Source organism: Cervus elaphus, chromosome 20 (genome assembly GCF_910594005.1).
Source record: "Cervus elaphus chromosome 20, mCerEla1.1, whole genome shotgun sequence".
Taxonomy (NCBI): Eukaryota; Metazoa; Chordata; class Mammalia; order Artiodactyla; family Cervidae; genus Cervus; species Cervus elaphus.
Window position 1 is genome coordinate 33,629,481 of NC_057834.1, and position 14,318 is coordinate 33,643,798.

Genomic DNA, 14,318 nt, shown 5'->3' on the forward strand with positions numbered 1-14,318 from the left:
CTCCTCTTATTCTTCTGGGAAGTAGTGTATTTGTGGGATATTCTGGCATTCTGATTTCTGCTGTGGCCACTGAATCCACCACTCTGTTACTAATTCAGTATGACATGCCAGCACTTTGCTACAGAGATTCAGAGCAATGGGGGACACCACCTCTGGTTTCTAAAGAATTGTCCTGAGACATCTTTCATCTTTCCCTTTTCCTTCCCCTTTCTCCCAGACCCTCATTCGCCATCTTCAGATGTCAGAATCTGACAGCTCTGTTCTATTCTGCCCCAAGCCTGTCAAGGTGAGGTCTAGTGTCTGCATGTGGTGATACTGCCTTCACATCCATTCAAACGTACGTTTACTAAACACAATTTTTTAAAAAATGTAAATACAATTTTTATGAACATCTCTTGTGTGCCATGCAGTATTTAGGTTTTGCAGATAAGAGAGTGGCTTTTTTGCTGGGCTATATCCAGTAACCTCCATTTCTTTTGTATTGGAGTTACAACCATCAAGTGTTGGAGTTACAATAACTCAACCTTGCTCTCCCCTCCATATTTCAAACTGAAGTTGTTTATGCATAGATATTATTCCATCTATTCCACTTTTAATCCCATTCAACTGTTCTACATCTTATTTTGGTTCTTCTCCTGACCACTCCCCTTTCGTTTTGGTCAGTACCTCAACCCCTTTACTTCATCTTACAACCCAGCCTCATTGTCCTGATTCAGTAATTGCCTTCCAGAATGTCTGTTTCTTCTCTTGTAATCCTTAAAGCTGGCCAGATGCTAATTGCCATTTCCTGGAAGCAGTCCTCCACATTGTCATTCTTCTGATAACCTTGGTGAGGTTCAGTGGTGGAGTTGGGGTTAGGTTACCTTTTGCATCTTGAATGAAACACAGATTCATTTTCCTGGGGTCTAGAACCATTTATAGTTCTTTTCCAATCTATTGGTCTTGTCTTACTTCCTTCACAAATTCCATTGTGTACTCAAAGTCTTCTACTTTTGAATATATGCCCTGGGTCTCCCCTTTAAATTCTTTGATTCTTTCTCTTCTCTGTAATCTAAGTAGCTTTCAGACATATCTGTTTCTCAAAACCCCAGTTCTTAAAAGTCTATCTTATATGCCAGTTGCCTCATGAAGTCGTCCCTGATCTCCTGGCAGATGGGATATTTCCATCTTCTGAATGCCATAGTGATGAAGGAAAAAGATTTTGGAATTGGACAAATATGGACTCCAAGCAGAGCACTCTCATTTTCTAAATTTGGAAACTTAAGCAAACACTGAAACTTTTTGAACATTTAACTCCTCATATGTTTACAGTAATATAAGTTGCCACCCTTTGTGGGGTTTTAGTGGCCAGCAAATACACAGTGCTTTTTACAGAGTAAGTTCTTGAAAGTCATTATTATGGCATTTTCTGTTATTACAGTATTATCTCACAGTATAGTTATTTGTATATTCCTCTAGACACCCTTACAAAATCTTACAAAATCTTCTATTTTATCCTTATCTCTGAGATCCCACCCATCATCTAGCACTTTGCTTCATATACATCTTAGGGACTTGTTAGATATTTGTTGAATTATAATGTTAACATAAATTTGTGGAATTATAATAAGTAAAGAGATAAAGGAAAAGATAGAAATTAGAGATATTGCTGTGAACTCATGGTTTTCACTGTGTGTGTGTGCGTGTGTGTGTATTTGCACTGCATGTTCCCAAGCTGTTTCCAATGCAAATGCCTGAAAACAGATCCAAAACTTCCTTTCTACATACTGCATATCAGTAAAAAGAACCAGTAATGCTTGGAGAAATGGTTAATTCTAGGTCTGAGGCAGGGAAACACAGAGTCTGGACTTTTATTTTTAAAACCAGAAAGGAAGGAAATGATCAAAGAATAACATGAATGTGTCAAAAGGACACCAAAGTCAGCTTGAAGGCGATTCCACTGAACAAACTGAAAATAACTTAAGAATCAATATAAATTGTCAAAATAATTATAATATATTGAATAAACAATGTAAACAATGAATCTAAAATGATATAGATAAATAACTGATAAAGAATAGGAAAAGATATTTATCAAAAAATTATCAAAACTACCTCCCTGAAAAATATCTTATTAATTTAAAAGAGAAAGAGTACTTCAAAGTAGAGAATCTTGACTTATGCCACTTTAAGCAATCCAACTGGGTATCATTAGAAGTGGGATAACTCAGAACCATGCGCTTCTTGATAGCATGCAGTGAAAAAACACAACATCACTTCTGTCCTGCCAAAGATCTATAACCTGCTTCTAATCATGAGAAGATATTAGACAAGTTAAACTTCAGAGACTTTTAATAAAATACCCGACTTATAATCTTGGGAAATATCCAAGTTATGAAAGAAAAGGGATTGCTGAGAGACTGTTCTAAACTAAAGAAGATTAACAATGCAGGCCAATAAATGCAAAGCTTGATTGTGAGTTGGATTTATGTTTGGGACACCTGGCAAAACACTGAATGGGATCCAAGAATTAGATGATACTGAGTCAGTGTTGCTTTCCTGATTGGGGTGATGGCTTTGTGGTATGTAGGTGAATGTCCTTGTTTGTAGGGACCACTAAAGTATTTAAAGGTGATGAGCCCTGTCTCAAAAACTTACACTAATGGTTCGAGAAAAAGTTCTTTGTATTGCCCTTTCAACTTTTCTGTAAATTTGAGGAGGGGCAAGGAATTTTAAGAGAAAGTGATACTTAGTCTTGCCTGGGAATATAGTTGTGAAGCAGTAAAAATGAAAGGAAGAGAAATTATTTGGGATGTGGGAAAAATGGGGATGGGTATTTGTAGATTTTCTAGATGGACATGAGCATTGGGTGATCATCAACTCAGGAGATTAGCTTCTTTGGGAAATAATGTTCTTGATCAGGTGGAAGGAGAAGAGGTAAGTTTCAGTTCAGTTCAGTTCAGTTCAGTTGCTCAGTCGTGTCCAACTCTTTGCGACCCCATGAATCACAGCACACCAGGCCTCCCTGTCCATCACGAACTCCCGGGGTTTACTCAAACTCATGTCCATTGAGTCGGTGATGCCATCCAGCCATCTCATTCTCTGTCGTCCCCTTCTCCTCCTGCCCCCAATCCCTCCCAGCATCAGGGTTGAAGAATTGATGCTTTTGAACTGTGGTGTTGGAGAAGACTCATGAGAGTCCCTTGGATGGCAAGGAGATCCAACCAGTCCATCCTAAAGGAGGTCAGTCCTGGGTGTTCATTGGAAGGACTGATGCTGAAGCTGAAACTCCAATACTTTGGCCACCTGATGCGAAGAGTTGACTCATTGGAAAAGACATAAGTTTGGGGGGATCTAATTCTCCTCCTGTTCTTTCTTTTCTAAAATAAATTATTCTTTCTCAGGCCCTTGGGCAAAAGCATTAGTGGTTAGGAAGAATTGGGAGGGGTATGACATTTTACATTTTGGAAGGGGAAGCATTAGCATTGTGATATGCAGAACTGAAATCTGGGTCTAATTTCTGTTTCCTGCCAGTAAGTGTTGAGATGAGTGACAGTGGTTCTTGACTCCGTGTCTTTGTAATTTCATTGTGCTGTGTGATAGAATTTCCTTTTTCTTAGGAAACTTTCAAAGGAGTATTTAAGGCTGTAGGGGCATGATGTATCCAACTTACTCTCAACTCCTTTAGAGTTAGATTCAGATGAGGAAGATGGGGCAAAATATAAACAATTGGTGAGTCCAGGAAAGAGTATGTAGAGTTCCTTGTAGTGTACTTGCAACTTTTCTATAAGTTTGAAATCTTCTTAAGAATCTCAAGTGTTGGGGGAATGGAAATCAGTAATGGTATCGCCTTTGTCAGACCTGAGAGAAACAAGCTAGGAGGGAGCAGAGATGTTGGAGATTGCTGTTGTTGTTTAATCTATAAGTCATGTCTGACTCTTTTGTGATCCCAAGGACTGTAGCCCACCAGGCTCCTCTGTCCATGGAACTCTCTAGGCAAGAATACTGCAGTGGGTTGCCATTTCCTCCTCCAGGGGATCTTCCCAAACTAGGGATTGAACTCACATCTCCTGCTTGGCAGGTGGATTCTTTACCACTGAGCCACCAGGGAAGTCCAGTGTTGGAGATAACTGAGGATTAACTAAAGAATCTATGAATGTGCTTTGGATAACTTCTAAAGTCAAGAATTATGCAAGATATCAAGGTCACTGTAACCTCCATAAACACAGTAAAAAGAAAGACTGAAACAAGAATTTACTGGATTTGAAACAATATAGAACAGGATTTGGAGCTATTAAAGAATTCCTTATTCTGACTTCCACTGAAATGCTCTGGAGGTTTGAGAATATATAACTGGATAGAAACTGGTGCCATAGTTAACATGACTGCTTGATCATGATCCTGGCATGTGTGTGTGTATTAAATTGGAGGTGTACATATCTAGTCTGATAGAATGACCTTATACCATAAGGTGTAAGGAGGAAGTAAAAGTGCATTAAAGCCTTTACACCGTTTTGTAACTTTCATGTAGGAAAGGAAGGAATAAGCATAGATCAGGTGGAAAAATTAAAACATTATTTGCCGCAGTCTTGGAAGAGTCTTGAAGGATGCTCAGAGGAAAGGGATTAGGATCAGTCCAGAGGAGTGGGCATTGGGCAAAGATAGGGAACTATGGGTGTCTCAGCAGTAAAGAATCCACTTGTAATGCAGAAGACAGGAGACCATGGGTTCAGTCCCCTGGAGGAGGAAATGGAAATGCACTCAGTATTCTTGCCTGAATAATCCCATGGACAGAGGGACCTGGCGGGCTACAGTCCATGGGGACACACAGTTGGACACAACTTAGCAACTAAACAGTAACAACAAAAGGGAACTCTGGATGCCAAGAGCATGACATATTTGTTGAAAAGTCTCCCAGAAGGAGTCTAACTGCTAATACTCAGGCTAAGAAAATCTGTCTTGCTAAAATGGAAATGGAATTTATTAACAAATGACTGTCCTTGGGAAATACTGTTTATGTACTTAAGTGCCCTCTCTTGGAAGCACTATAGAGGCTAAACTCCCGTCTTTTCAAGTCCACGACAGGGGCAGAGACACTATCTGATAGGATGGCTTCAGGATCACAAAGCACCAACCACTTGGAAAAAATAAAGTCCTCTTTTTAATAAGATCCCTTGACACCTGTCTGGAATCTGACTCTACTGGTTCCCTTGAGACACTCAGGAAATTCTGAGGAAAAGAGACCCTGGAGAACTGGGCTAGTCAACATGGCTTTTCCTTGGAGATTCTTCTCATGATGTCTGAGTTTATAGGTTTTCCTTCTCCTCCTCCTACAGATATAACTTTCAGGGCCAGTGTGCATGTCATGTGCCTCTTCTTCTCTAAGCTGCAGTCCTATCTAGACAGAGAGAAAGTGATTGTAAGATTATAAAGCCCTGAAGAAGCACATGGGTTTTTTGCTTTTGTAGATGCTTCAGATTAAGTTTGCAATGTGCTTGGGTTACCTGTATGTGTGTCTTAACTCAAGCAAACTGTAGTCCCCTGTGCTCCTGCATCCTTTTTGGGCCAGGATCTGGAGTTCTGGGATGGGAAACGGCAAAGACATGCCAACTGGGCTCATGTCTTTAAAAAAAAAAAAAAAGCACGGCCTGGCAGATTCTCTCCCATCCTACGATCAAGTGTTTTTCTTTCTCTGGCTTCTTCAGATAGGTATAATAATCATAGATTTTTAAAGAGTCCCTGGCATCTTGAAATTTGTGTTTCAAGGTCTCTGAAGAGGAGGTCATAGAGTTTTTGTTTTTTCACAAGAATAATTCACATGCAATATTTTTGTGAGGTTGGCCAAAGTTGCATGTTTTAAATTCCTTCTCATTTCCTAACAGGTTCACTCCAATTTAAATAGCATACATGATTTGTTGTAAGTACCAATACATTCCGTAATAGTTTCTTTCCTGGTAAATGCAATTCTCTTTGCATCTTCAAGTTTTTTTCTCTTTTTCTATTTGGAATATAATCTTCGTGATTGAAACATTTGCTATTCTGTCTTTTCATTATATTCTACTGTTTCCCAGTGTTCTTATTTTCTAGAGGATAATCTAGAAATAATTCTGTCTTTCTCATCTTTCATTGTCTCACACTGTTTTCTTCTGTTTTTGTTGACTTTTAAAAAATTCTTGGATGGTTTCTTCCTATCATAGAGCCATACCAAGAAAAATTTTAAATGATTTTCCCAAGACCACCTGCTTTTTGATTTTCTTTCTTTTCTTTTTTTTTCGGCCACCCCATGTAGCATGTGGGATCTTAGTTCCCCAACAAGGGATTGAACCCATGCCCCCTGCACTGGCAGAATCTTAACCACTGGGTCATCAGGCAAGTCCCCAAGACCACATGTTATGACATTAACAGATTCCATATCAGGTTCCAGACTCCCCAAGTCCCAGCTAATTCCCATGTTTCTTATATCATAGTGAGCCCCTAAAGAACTGTGGATCTAGCAGTGACAGATTTGCAGGTGTAGAATCTTGTTTGTGGCCAAAGGAGAATCTTTTTAAAAATCAACTTAGATGAGGTATATTAGATTACATCCTATTGTACTATATAATATTATACAATGTGATAAACACCATGTTTACTGTAAATAATATAACAAAATGCACCAATATAGGTATACATTTTGGTGAATTTTGATAACTTCATGTGACTGTGCAACTGCTATCATAATCCCGAACATTCCCTTCATCCCTAAAAGTTCTCTAGTGTTCTTTCACAGTCACTTCCCTAACAATTCTGGTAACCACCTCTTGCTTTATTTCAACTGTAGATTAAAATTATATTTTCTAGAGTGCCCTATAAATGGAATCACATTGTATCCACTCTTTTGTGTCTGACTTCTTTGATTTAAGATAATGCTTGAAAGGATCAGTCATGTTGTTTGTATTAGTAATCTGTTCTTTTATTGCTGAGCAATATTTCATTGTATAGATACACCATAAAAGTTTGAGTGGTTTTCAGTTTTTGGCTTTTAGGAATAAGGCCCCTGGGATATTCATGTTTGCTTCTCTATATGGACACGTGTTTTCATTTCTCTTGTGTAAATACTTAGGGAAAATATTGAATCGTGGAGTAAGTATGTGTTTATCTTTCTAAAAATATGCCAAACTGTCTTACAAATCGATTGTATTGTTTTATAAGAACACCATCAATATTTTAGAGTTCCAATTCTTTTGCTTCCTTGACAACATTAGGGGTTTCAAGTTTTTAATTTTAGCCATTTGAGTGGGCATGGAGTGGTATCTCATGGTGTTATTTTACATTTCTCTGGTGGCTAATGAGGCTATGATGTTGAGCATTCTTTTATGTACTTACCATTTGTATATCTTCTCATGTAAAATATCTATTTAAATATTTTTCCGATTTAAAAAATGTCTCTTAGTATTGAGCTCTAAGAATTCTTTATGCATTTGAATACAAGTTTAGATATGTATATTGTGGATATTTTTTCCCAGTCTGTGGCTTTCCTTTTCATTTTTCTAACAATGTCTATTGAAGAATAGAAGCTTTATTTTGATGAAGTTCAGTTTGTGATTTTGTCCTTTTATAGTTTATGCTTCTTTATTTTGTGTCTAGGACATTTTCTCATTCCAAGGTCATGATTTTATCACATATTTTCATCTAGAATTTTTGTTTTAACTTTTATATTTATGCCTTTGATTTACTTTGATTTTTTGGTATATGGCATGAGGTAAGATTTGAGGCTTTACTTTTTCTGTCTAGCTATCCAATTGTCTGTAATAGCTACATTTGTTGATAATACTATTATTAAGATATTTAAAAACTTTGTAAAAAAGTTAACTGACCGTATATATGTGGATTATTTTTGATCTGTGTTTTGTTCCACTGATCTGTATGTCTGTCCTTATACCAATACTATGCTGCCTCGATTGCTGTAGTCTTTAATTGCAGTAGTGTAAGCTTTGAAACTTTTTTTGGAAATTGCTTTGGCTTTTGTAGTTCTTTGCATTTCCATATATGTTTTAGAATGGGAATAAATTTTATTTCCTGACTAGAGGATTTGGCACCCTAGTCTTATGAGGGTCATTGTAAATCCAGACATTGGGAGAGACAATAGATATTATTTAAGAAAGAATTCCACTGACTGTGATGATGAGGTACATGTGACTCCAAAATGCTGACCTTGGTTGACTGGAATAATGGTGAGGTCACCGAGAAAGACAGAAGTTAAGATGAGGAGTGCTTGTGCTTAGTAGCTCAGTTGTATCTGACTGTTTGTGACCCCATGGACTGTAGCCTGCCAGACTCCTCTGTCCGTGGGATTCTCCAGGCAGAATACTGGAGTGGGTTGCCATTTCCTTCTCCAGGGGATCTTTCCAACCCAGGGATCAAACCCAGGTCTCCTGAATTTGCAGGCAGATTCTTTACCATCTGAACTACCAGGGAAGCTCAAGATGTAGAGGGTATGTCCCAAATATTAGAGGATAAATGTTTATTAGGTTTTGAAAAAATAAAATGTATTATGTCAGCAAGACCCATAAGTAGAAGAATCCAGAGGATTCTTTGAGGAAAAGATTGATGATAGAAGTAGAGATCTGAGAGCAATTAACAAAGAAATTATAACTAAAAAAATCCGAGGAGAGTGTGGAAAGAAAAAAGCAAAGGCCAAGGATTGACCAAGGAGCAGCATTTCCATTACCATATAGGTGGAATGAGCAGCTTCATGGGAGAGAACTAAATTAGTGCTGAGAAAAGAGAAAACTAGTGTGGTGTCATGGAAACTAAGGTCAGAGAATGTTTCCAGGAGGCACAGTTTTCAGAAGTGTAAAATGAATCAGAGGGAAAAGAGAAAGAGGAAAAAGCAAAGTCTGACACTTTTAGCAATGGAGACTTCTTTGACATTTGAGAGAACAGTTTTGTAGGAGTCACCATGATGGAACCAACTTTCAGGGAATTATGGCAGGTGGGAGAGAAAGTCTATTTCATAATTCTGAATAAGAAAAGAGGGAGAGCAATGGAATGATCACTGTAGAGAACCACAAAATCAAATATACATTCTCCACACAGGTTGTGTACTCTGGCTTTTTGGTAGAGGGAACTAGTGCACTCTATTTCTTATAATTATATCAAATTCTGTGTTCACCAATTTTTAAATAATTGATAAGCCAATTCAGCTCCTAGCAGCTGGCAGACTCCTTTCTCCTCCTCAACTCTGATGCTTACATTCCCTTGTTGACAACTTGAATTGTCCTCCCCCTTTCTTACTACAGTGGAAACTAAACCGTGTTCTCCCAATTACCTGTCCCTCTTCCTGACTTCATTCTTAAAAAGGACTACTGGGGTCAGCAAAAAAGATTACTGCGGCAGGACTTGAGTGAACAATTTCAGTGGAGAGATCACAGCACAAATTGTCCTACAGTTCTTTGAGGGTGTAATGACATGTTTGGACCACATTCTTCCTCTGAATTGAGGTTTCTAGATTCGAAACTCAACTGAAATACTGTGTAAAAGTTATTGGTGGCCCTGTCACCAGATCCAGTGAAGACTGATCAAAGTTCATCTTTCAGATTACTTCCTTCTGCTATATCATTGCCCCTCAAAACTCTCATTTTTGTCATTTTCTTGACCTGCAATTCATTAGTAAGCCTCTTGTTCCTAGAGTTTGTTTCAAGTGGTAGACATCTTTACTGATTGGGACACAGGGCATTACTCTTTCCTGGCTCTCTTCCTTTTCCCAACATCAGTGCTGTGAGCATTTGCTCAGAAGTCTCCATGCATAGGGGACGTTTGCACCTAGTGATTGTGTTTACATGTATAAATCCCAAAAAGGCAACCACAGTTTTCTCTTTCTATTCAGGGGTCATATACATGAGCTTGCTGGTCACAAAGGGGGAACTAGGATCACTCAATTCAGCTATCATTGTCCCTTACTATGAAGACCAGTTGCTGATGGGAATTTTCCCCTTGATATGACAGCCTGTATCTGTTGCTTTAGGACACTGATATAGCAGAATGCAGAGAAAGAACTTCACAGAAGTGGCAGAATTCATCTTCTTGGGATTCTCCATCTTTGGAAATCACCAGATAACCCTCTTTGTGGTTTTCCTCACCGCCTACATTTTCACTCTGACTGGGAACATCATCGTCGTGACTGTCATCTGCATTGACCGTCACCTCCACACCCCCATGTACTTCTTTCTGAGCATGCTCTCTAGCTCAGAGACGATGTACACACTGGTCATCATCCCACGAATGCTTTCTGGTCTCATTTTTTATAACCAGCCTATCTCTTTGGGAAGCTGTGCAACTCAGATGTTCTTTTTTGTCATCTTGGCTGCTAATAATTGCTTCTTGCTCACAGTAATGGGCTATGACCATTATGTGGCCATCTGCAAGCCCCTGAGGTACACAGTCCTCATGAACAAAGGAGTGTGTGCTAGGTTAGTCTGTGGGTCCTTTGGCACTGGTCTTGCTATGGCAGTTCTCCATGTAACGGCCATGTTCAACTTGCCCTTCTGTGGCACCGTGGTGGACCACTTCTTCTGTGACATTTACCCAGTCATGAAACTTTCTTGTATTGATACCACTATCAATGAGATCATCAATTATGGTGTAAGTTCGTTTGTGATTATTGTGCCTGTTGTCCTGGTCTTCACCTCCTACATCCTCATCATCTCTTCCATCCTTAAGATACCCTCAGCCGAGGGCCAGAAGAAGACCTTTGCCACATGTGCCTCTCACCTCATTGTGGTCGTTGTCCACTACGGCTGTGCCGCCATTGCCTACCTCAAGCCCAAGTCAGAAAATGCAATTGAAAAAGATCTTCTTCTCTCTGTGACCTACACCATCATCACTCCCATGCTGAATCCTGTTGTTTACAGTCTTAGGAACAAGGAGGTCAAGGATGCCCTGCGTAGAGCTGTGGGCAGAAACATTTCTTAACAGATTGAATTGTTTTGTCAGGAGACCTTTGGCTCAGTGTCATGTGTCTACTCACAAACATGCCATGATACACAAGTTCATCAAATACAATGTTTGTGGAAAATAATGTCAAAGAGTTGAAATGTTTTTCTTTCTCATGCTTGAGGGGCAAAGCAGAAAGCCAGGTTTTTGCTCTGATGAATTTTGTTACCAGATACAAGAATCATTCCAAGCCAGAGTAAGACTACTTGTTTCTGTGCCTGAGGAGTTCTGTTTGGAGACCTCTTTTGGCCTTCATTTTACCTGGCTCCTCTCCGACAGTCAGACCCTTGATGTAGTCTGGTAAGGAGATGTGAGAAGAGACAGCTGGAACAGATGTGGAAGAGGTCTTAGGAAATGAAGCAGCAGAGACAGCCCAAGGATGGCTTTCATTCTCAGAAGCTAAATCACTTGCCCTGTAGCAGTCATTTCAGAAAGGGTTTTCTTAACTCCTGCTGATTGAAAAATGAACAGCCTCAGAAAAGGGTAGCAGTTCTTTTTTTTTTTTTTAATAAGAGAGAAGTAGGTTTTATTAATCTAAAGGCTTTTTTTTGCCAAAATAAAATATAAGCATTTACAAATTTCATAAAAGTACTCTACAGTATTAAAAATGAAGATATAATAACACAGAGAAAGGACATTAAAAATATAGTAATCAGGAGAGTATTGACATAAAGACAGAAAACATTAATGGCATAAACTAGAGTCCAGAAAGAAACCTGTACTTATATGGTTAACTGTTTTCTTTTTCTTTTTTTTTTTTTTTAAGAAACAAAGGCAATTCAATGGAGAATGGAAAGTGTTTTATCAATTCATGCTGGAACAACTGGAAGTCTATGTGCAAAAACACCAGTTATGATCCACCTCTTGCACATTATGCAAAACTGACTCAAAAATATGGTAGAATTAAATGTAAACTAAAATTACAGAACTTTTAAGAGAAAATATTTGTGCCTTTATGTTAGGCAAAGATTTCTTTTTTTGTATGACACCAAAACCACAGTTCATAAAAGATAAAAAAGATAAATAACCTCATCAAAATTAAGAATTTCTACCACTCAGAACATACTACTAAGATGAGAAGACAACAACTTAGAAAACATTTGCATTTCACAAATGTGAAAAGGGATTGGATCTGAAATATATAAAGAGCACTAAAAAAAAAAAAGCACTCAAAAGAAAGCAAACAAACCCAGTTATAAATGGATCATAGCTTTGAACAGATATTTCATTAAAAATTAATTAATAGCAAATAAGTACATTAGAACACGTTCAATATTAGCCATTAGGGAAATGCAGATTAAAATCACAATGAGCTACCACCACACATATTAGCATATGTGAAATTAAAAGTAAGGATGACAAACTCTATGATATGGAATAAATTTTGTGAAGGATATTGTTTTTAGGCATGTCAAGGTATCAGTCAGTTCAGTTCAGTTGTTCAATTGTGTCTGACTCTTTGTTACCCCACAGACTGCAGCATGACAGTCTTCCCTCTCCATCACCAACTCCTGGAGCTTGCTCAAACTAATGTCCATCGAGTCAGTGATGCCATCCAACAGTCTCATCCTCTGTCATCCCTTTCTCCTCCTGCCTTCAAACTTTCCCAGCATCAGGATCTTTTCCAATGAGTCAGTTCTTTGCATCAGGTGGCCAAAGTATTCATCTTCAGCATCAGTCCTTCCAGTGAATTTTCAGGACTGATTTCCCTTAGGATTGATTGGTTTGATCTCTGAGGTCCAAGGGACTCTCAAGAGTCTTCTCCAACACCACAGCTCAAAAGCATCAGTTCTTTGGCACTCAGCTTTCTTTATGGTCCAACTCTCATATCCATGCATGACTACTGGAAAAACCATAGTTTTGACTAGATGGACCTTTGTTGGCAAAGTAGTATCTTTGCTTTTTAATATGCGGTCTAGGTTTGTCATCGCTTTTCTTCCAAGGAACAAGTGCCTTTTAATATCATGGCTGCAGTCACAATCTGCAGTGATTTTGGAGTTCCAAAAAATAAAGTCTGCCACTGTTTCCACTGTTTACCCATCTATTTGCCATGAAGTGATGGGACTGTATGCCATGATCTTAGTTTTTTGAATGTTGAGTTTTAAGCCATCTTTTTCACTCTCCTCTTTCACTTTCATCAAGAGGCTCTATGTTAATATGAAAATATACTTGGAAGTAATAAGGTCAATGCATTAGAAATATCTTTCACATATAATTATACACAATTATATATTCAATTGACTGATTTCTATTATAACAACTTAAACATCCTGTTGGTATAGTGAAGAATAGTTGTCACAGATAAAGAATAACTGAAACAGTAGTAACTGATTGCTGAATAATGACTTCATTCTCATCTTGTCACTTATTATTATCCAGCCATGTTAGTTCCTTGGCTCCTATTCATTTCTATATGTCTCTCTTCCTAATTCGAAATCAAAGCAAAAATCTCTCTTGTTCCCTAGAGGCTAAACTGGGAGAGAACATATTGGTGGCTCTTCTCTTTAACTGTACTTTTATCCAGATGCACTTTTTATAAAGAGTCTTCTCTGTTCAACCTATGGAAGCCTTTCAGATTTCATACTTCTATTTAGTAGCTGAAGTGGCATTGAAGTAGTTGTCTTAGATATTGGCTGTTCTAAGGCAAATGCCATTGGAATTCACTTTTCTCAGAAAATAGTGCAGACTTCATCCTTCTCTCAATACTAATGTATAAAAATTAGCATCTTCGTGTTACATTATTTTATATCCTCAATGATTAAAGTTGTAAGAATATTTTTTTGTGCATCTTATTACTAGTTTATTTCTGCTGTGAGGCAGAGCTGCAAAATATGAAGAAACACTGATATGGAAACATGTCTTTTTGCACACTCCTGTTGTGATTTCATCCCCAGGTCACTTCCTGCCCCTTACTTTCCAGTTTTGTTTCTCTGTTCTGAACTATACAAATAGTACTATTGCATCTTCTGTATGACTGTAATTTACTCTCTGTTCCATAGGTCTCAATGTGAGGAGATCAGCAGGGCTGGGATTCCTTGTCCAGTGTCCTTCGTGGCAGGCTTTCGTAATGGGATGACATCATAGCTGACATCAGAGTCTCGATGGTAACCATCACTGGTGTCCCTCTAGAATAGGTTTCTCAACCTGAGGTTCATAGTGCCTTCAGGAGTAGTGCTATAAGGGCTTCAGGGGACTTTTGAACTTTATGGAATTATTTACTAAATGTTGTGCTCAAGTGTGAATGTGACTTTTCTATCATATTCTCAAAGAATTTTCTCTGATATATTTCTTCCCTCAAATCCTAGCAGAGACAAACTGCAGAATCCAACTTTCCTCTTTTATAGACCATTTGCTTCCATAATTTT

The 14,318-nt window shown here is 38.3% G+C and overlaps 1 protein-coding gene across 1 annotated transcript; it reads left to right on the plus strand.

Moving 5' to 3' along the window:
* Window positions 1–9,971: 9,971 nt before the first annotated feature.
* On the plus strand, window positions 9,972–11,001 carry LOC122677348 (olfactory receptor 10J5). Its single transcript, XM_043877346.1, has one exon. It carries the CDS (start codon window positions 10,003–10,005, stop codon window positions 10,930–10,932), a length of 930 nt encoding a protein of 309 aa, XP_043733281.1. The 5' UTR covers window positions 9,972–10,002; the 3' UTR covers window positions 10,933–11,001.
* Window positions 11,002–14,318: the final 3,317 nt, after the last annotated feature.

Bases quoted from the DNA above. Each gene is read 5' to 3' on its own strand.
- LOC122677348 (XM_043877346.1), top strand. From the start codon at position 10,003: ATGCAGAGAAAGAACTTCACAGAAGTGGCAGAATTCATCTTCTTGGGA.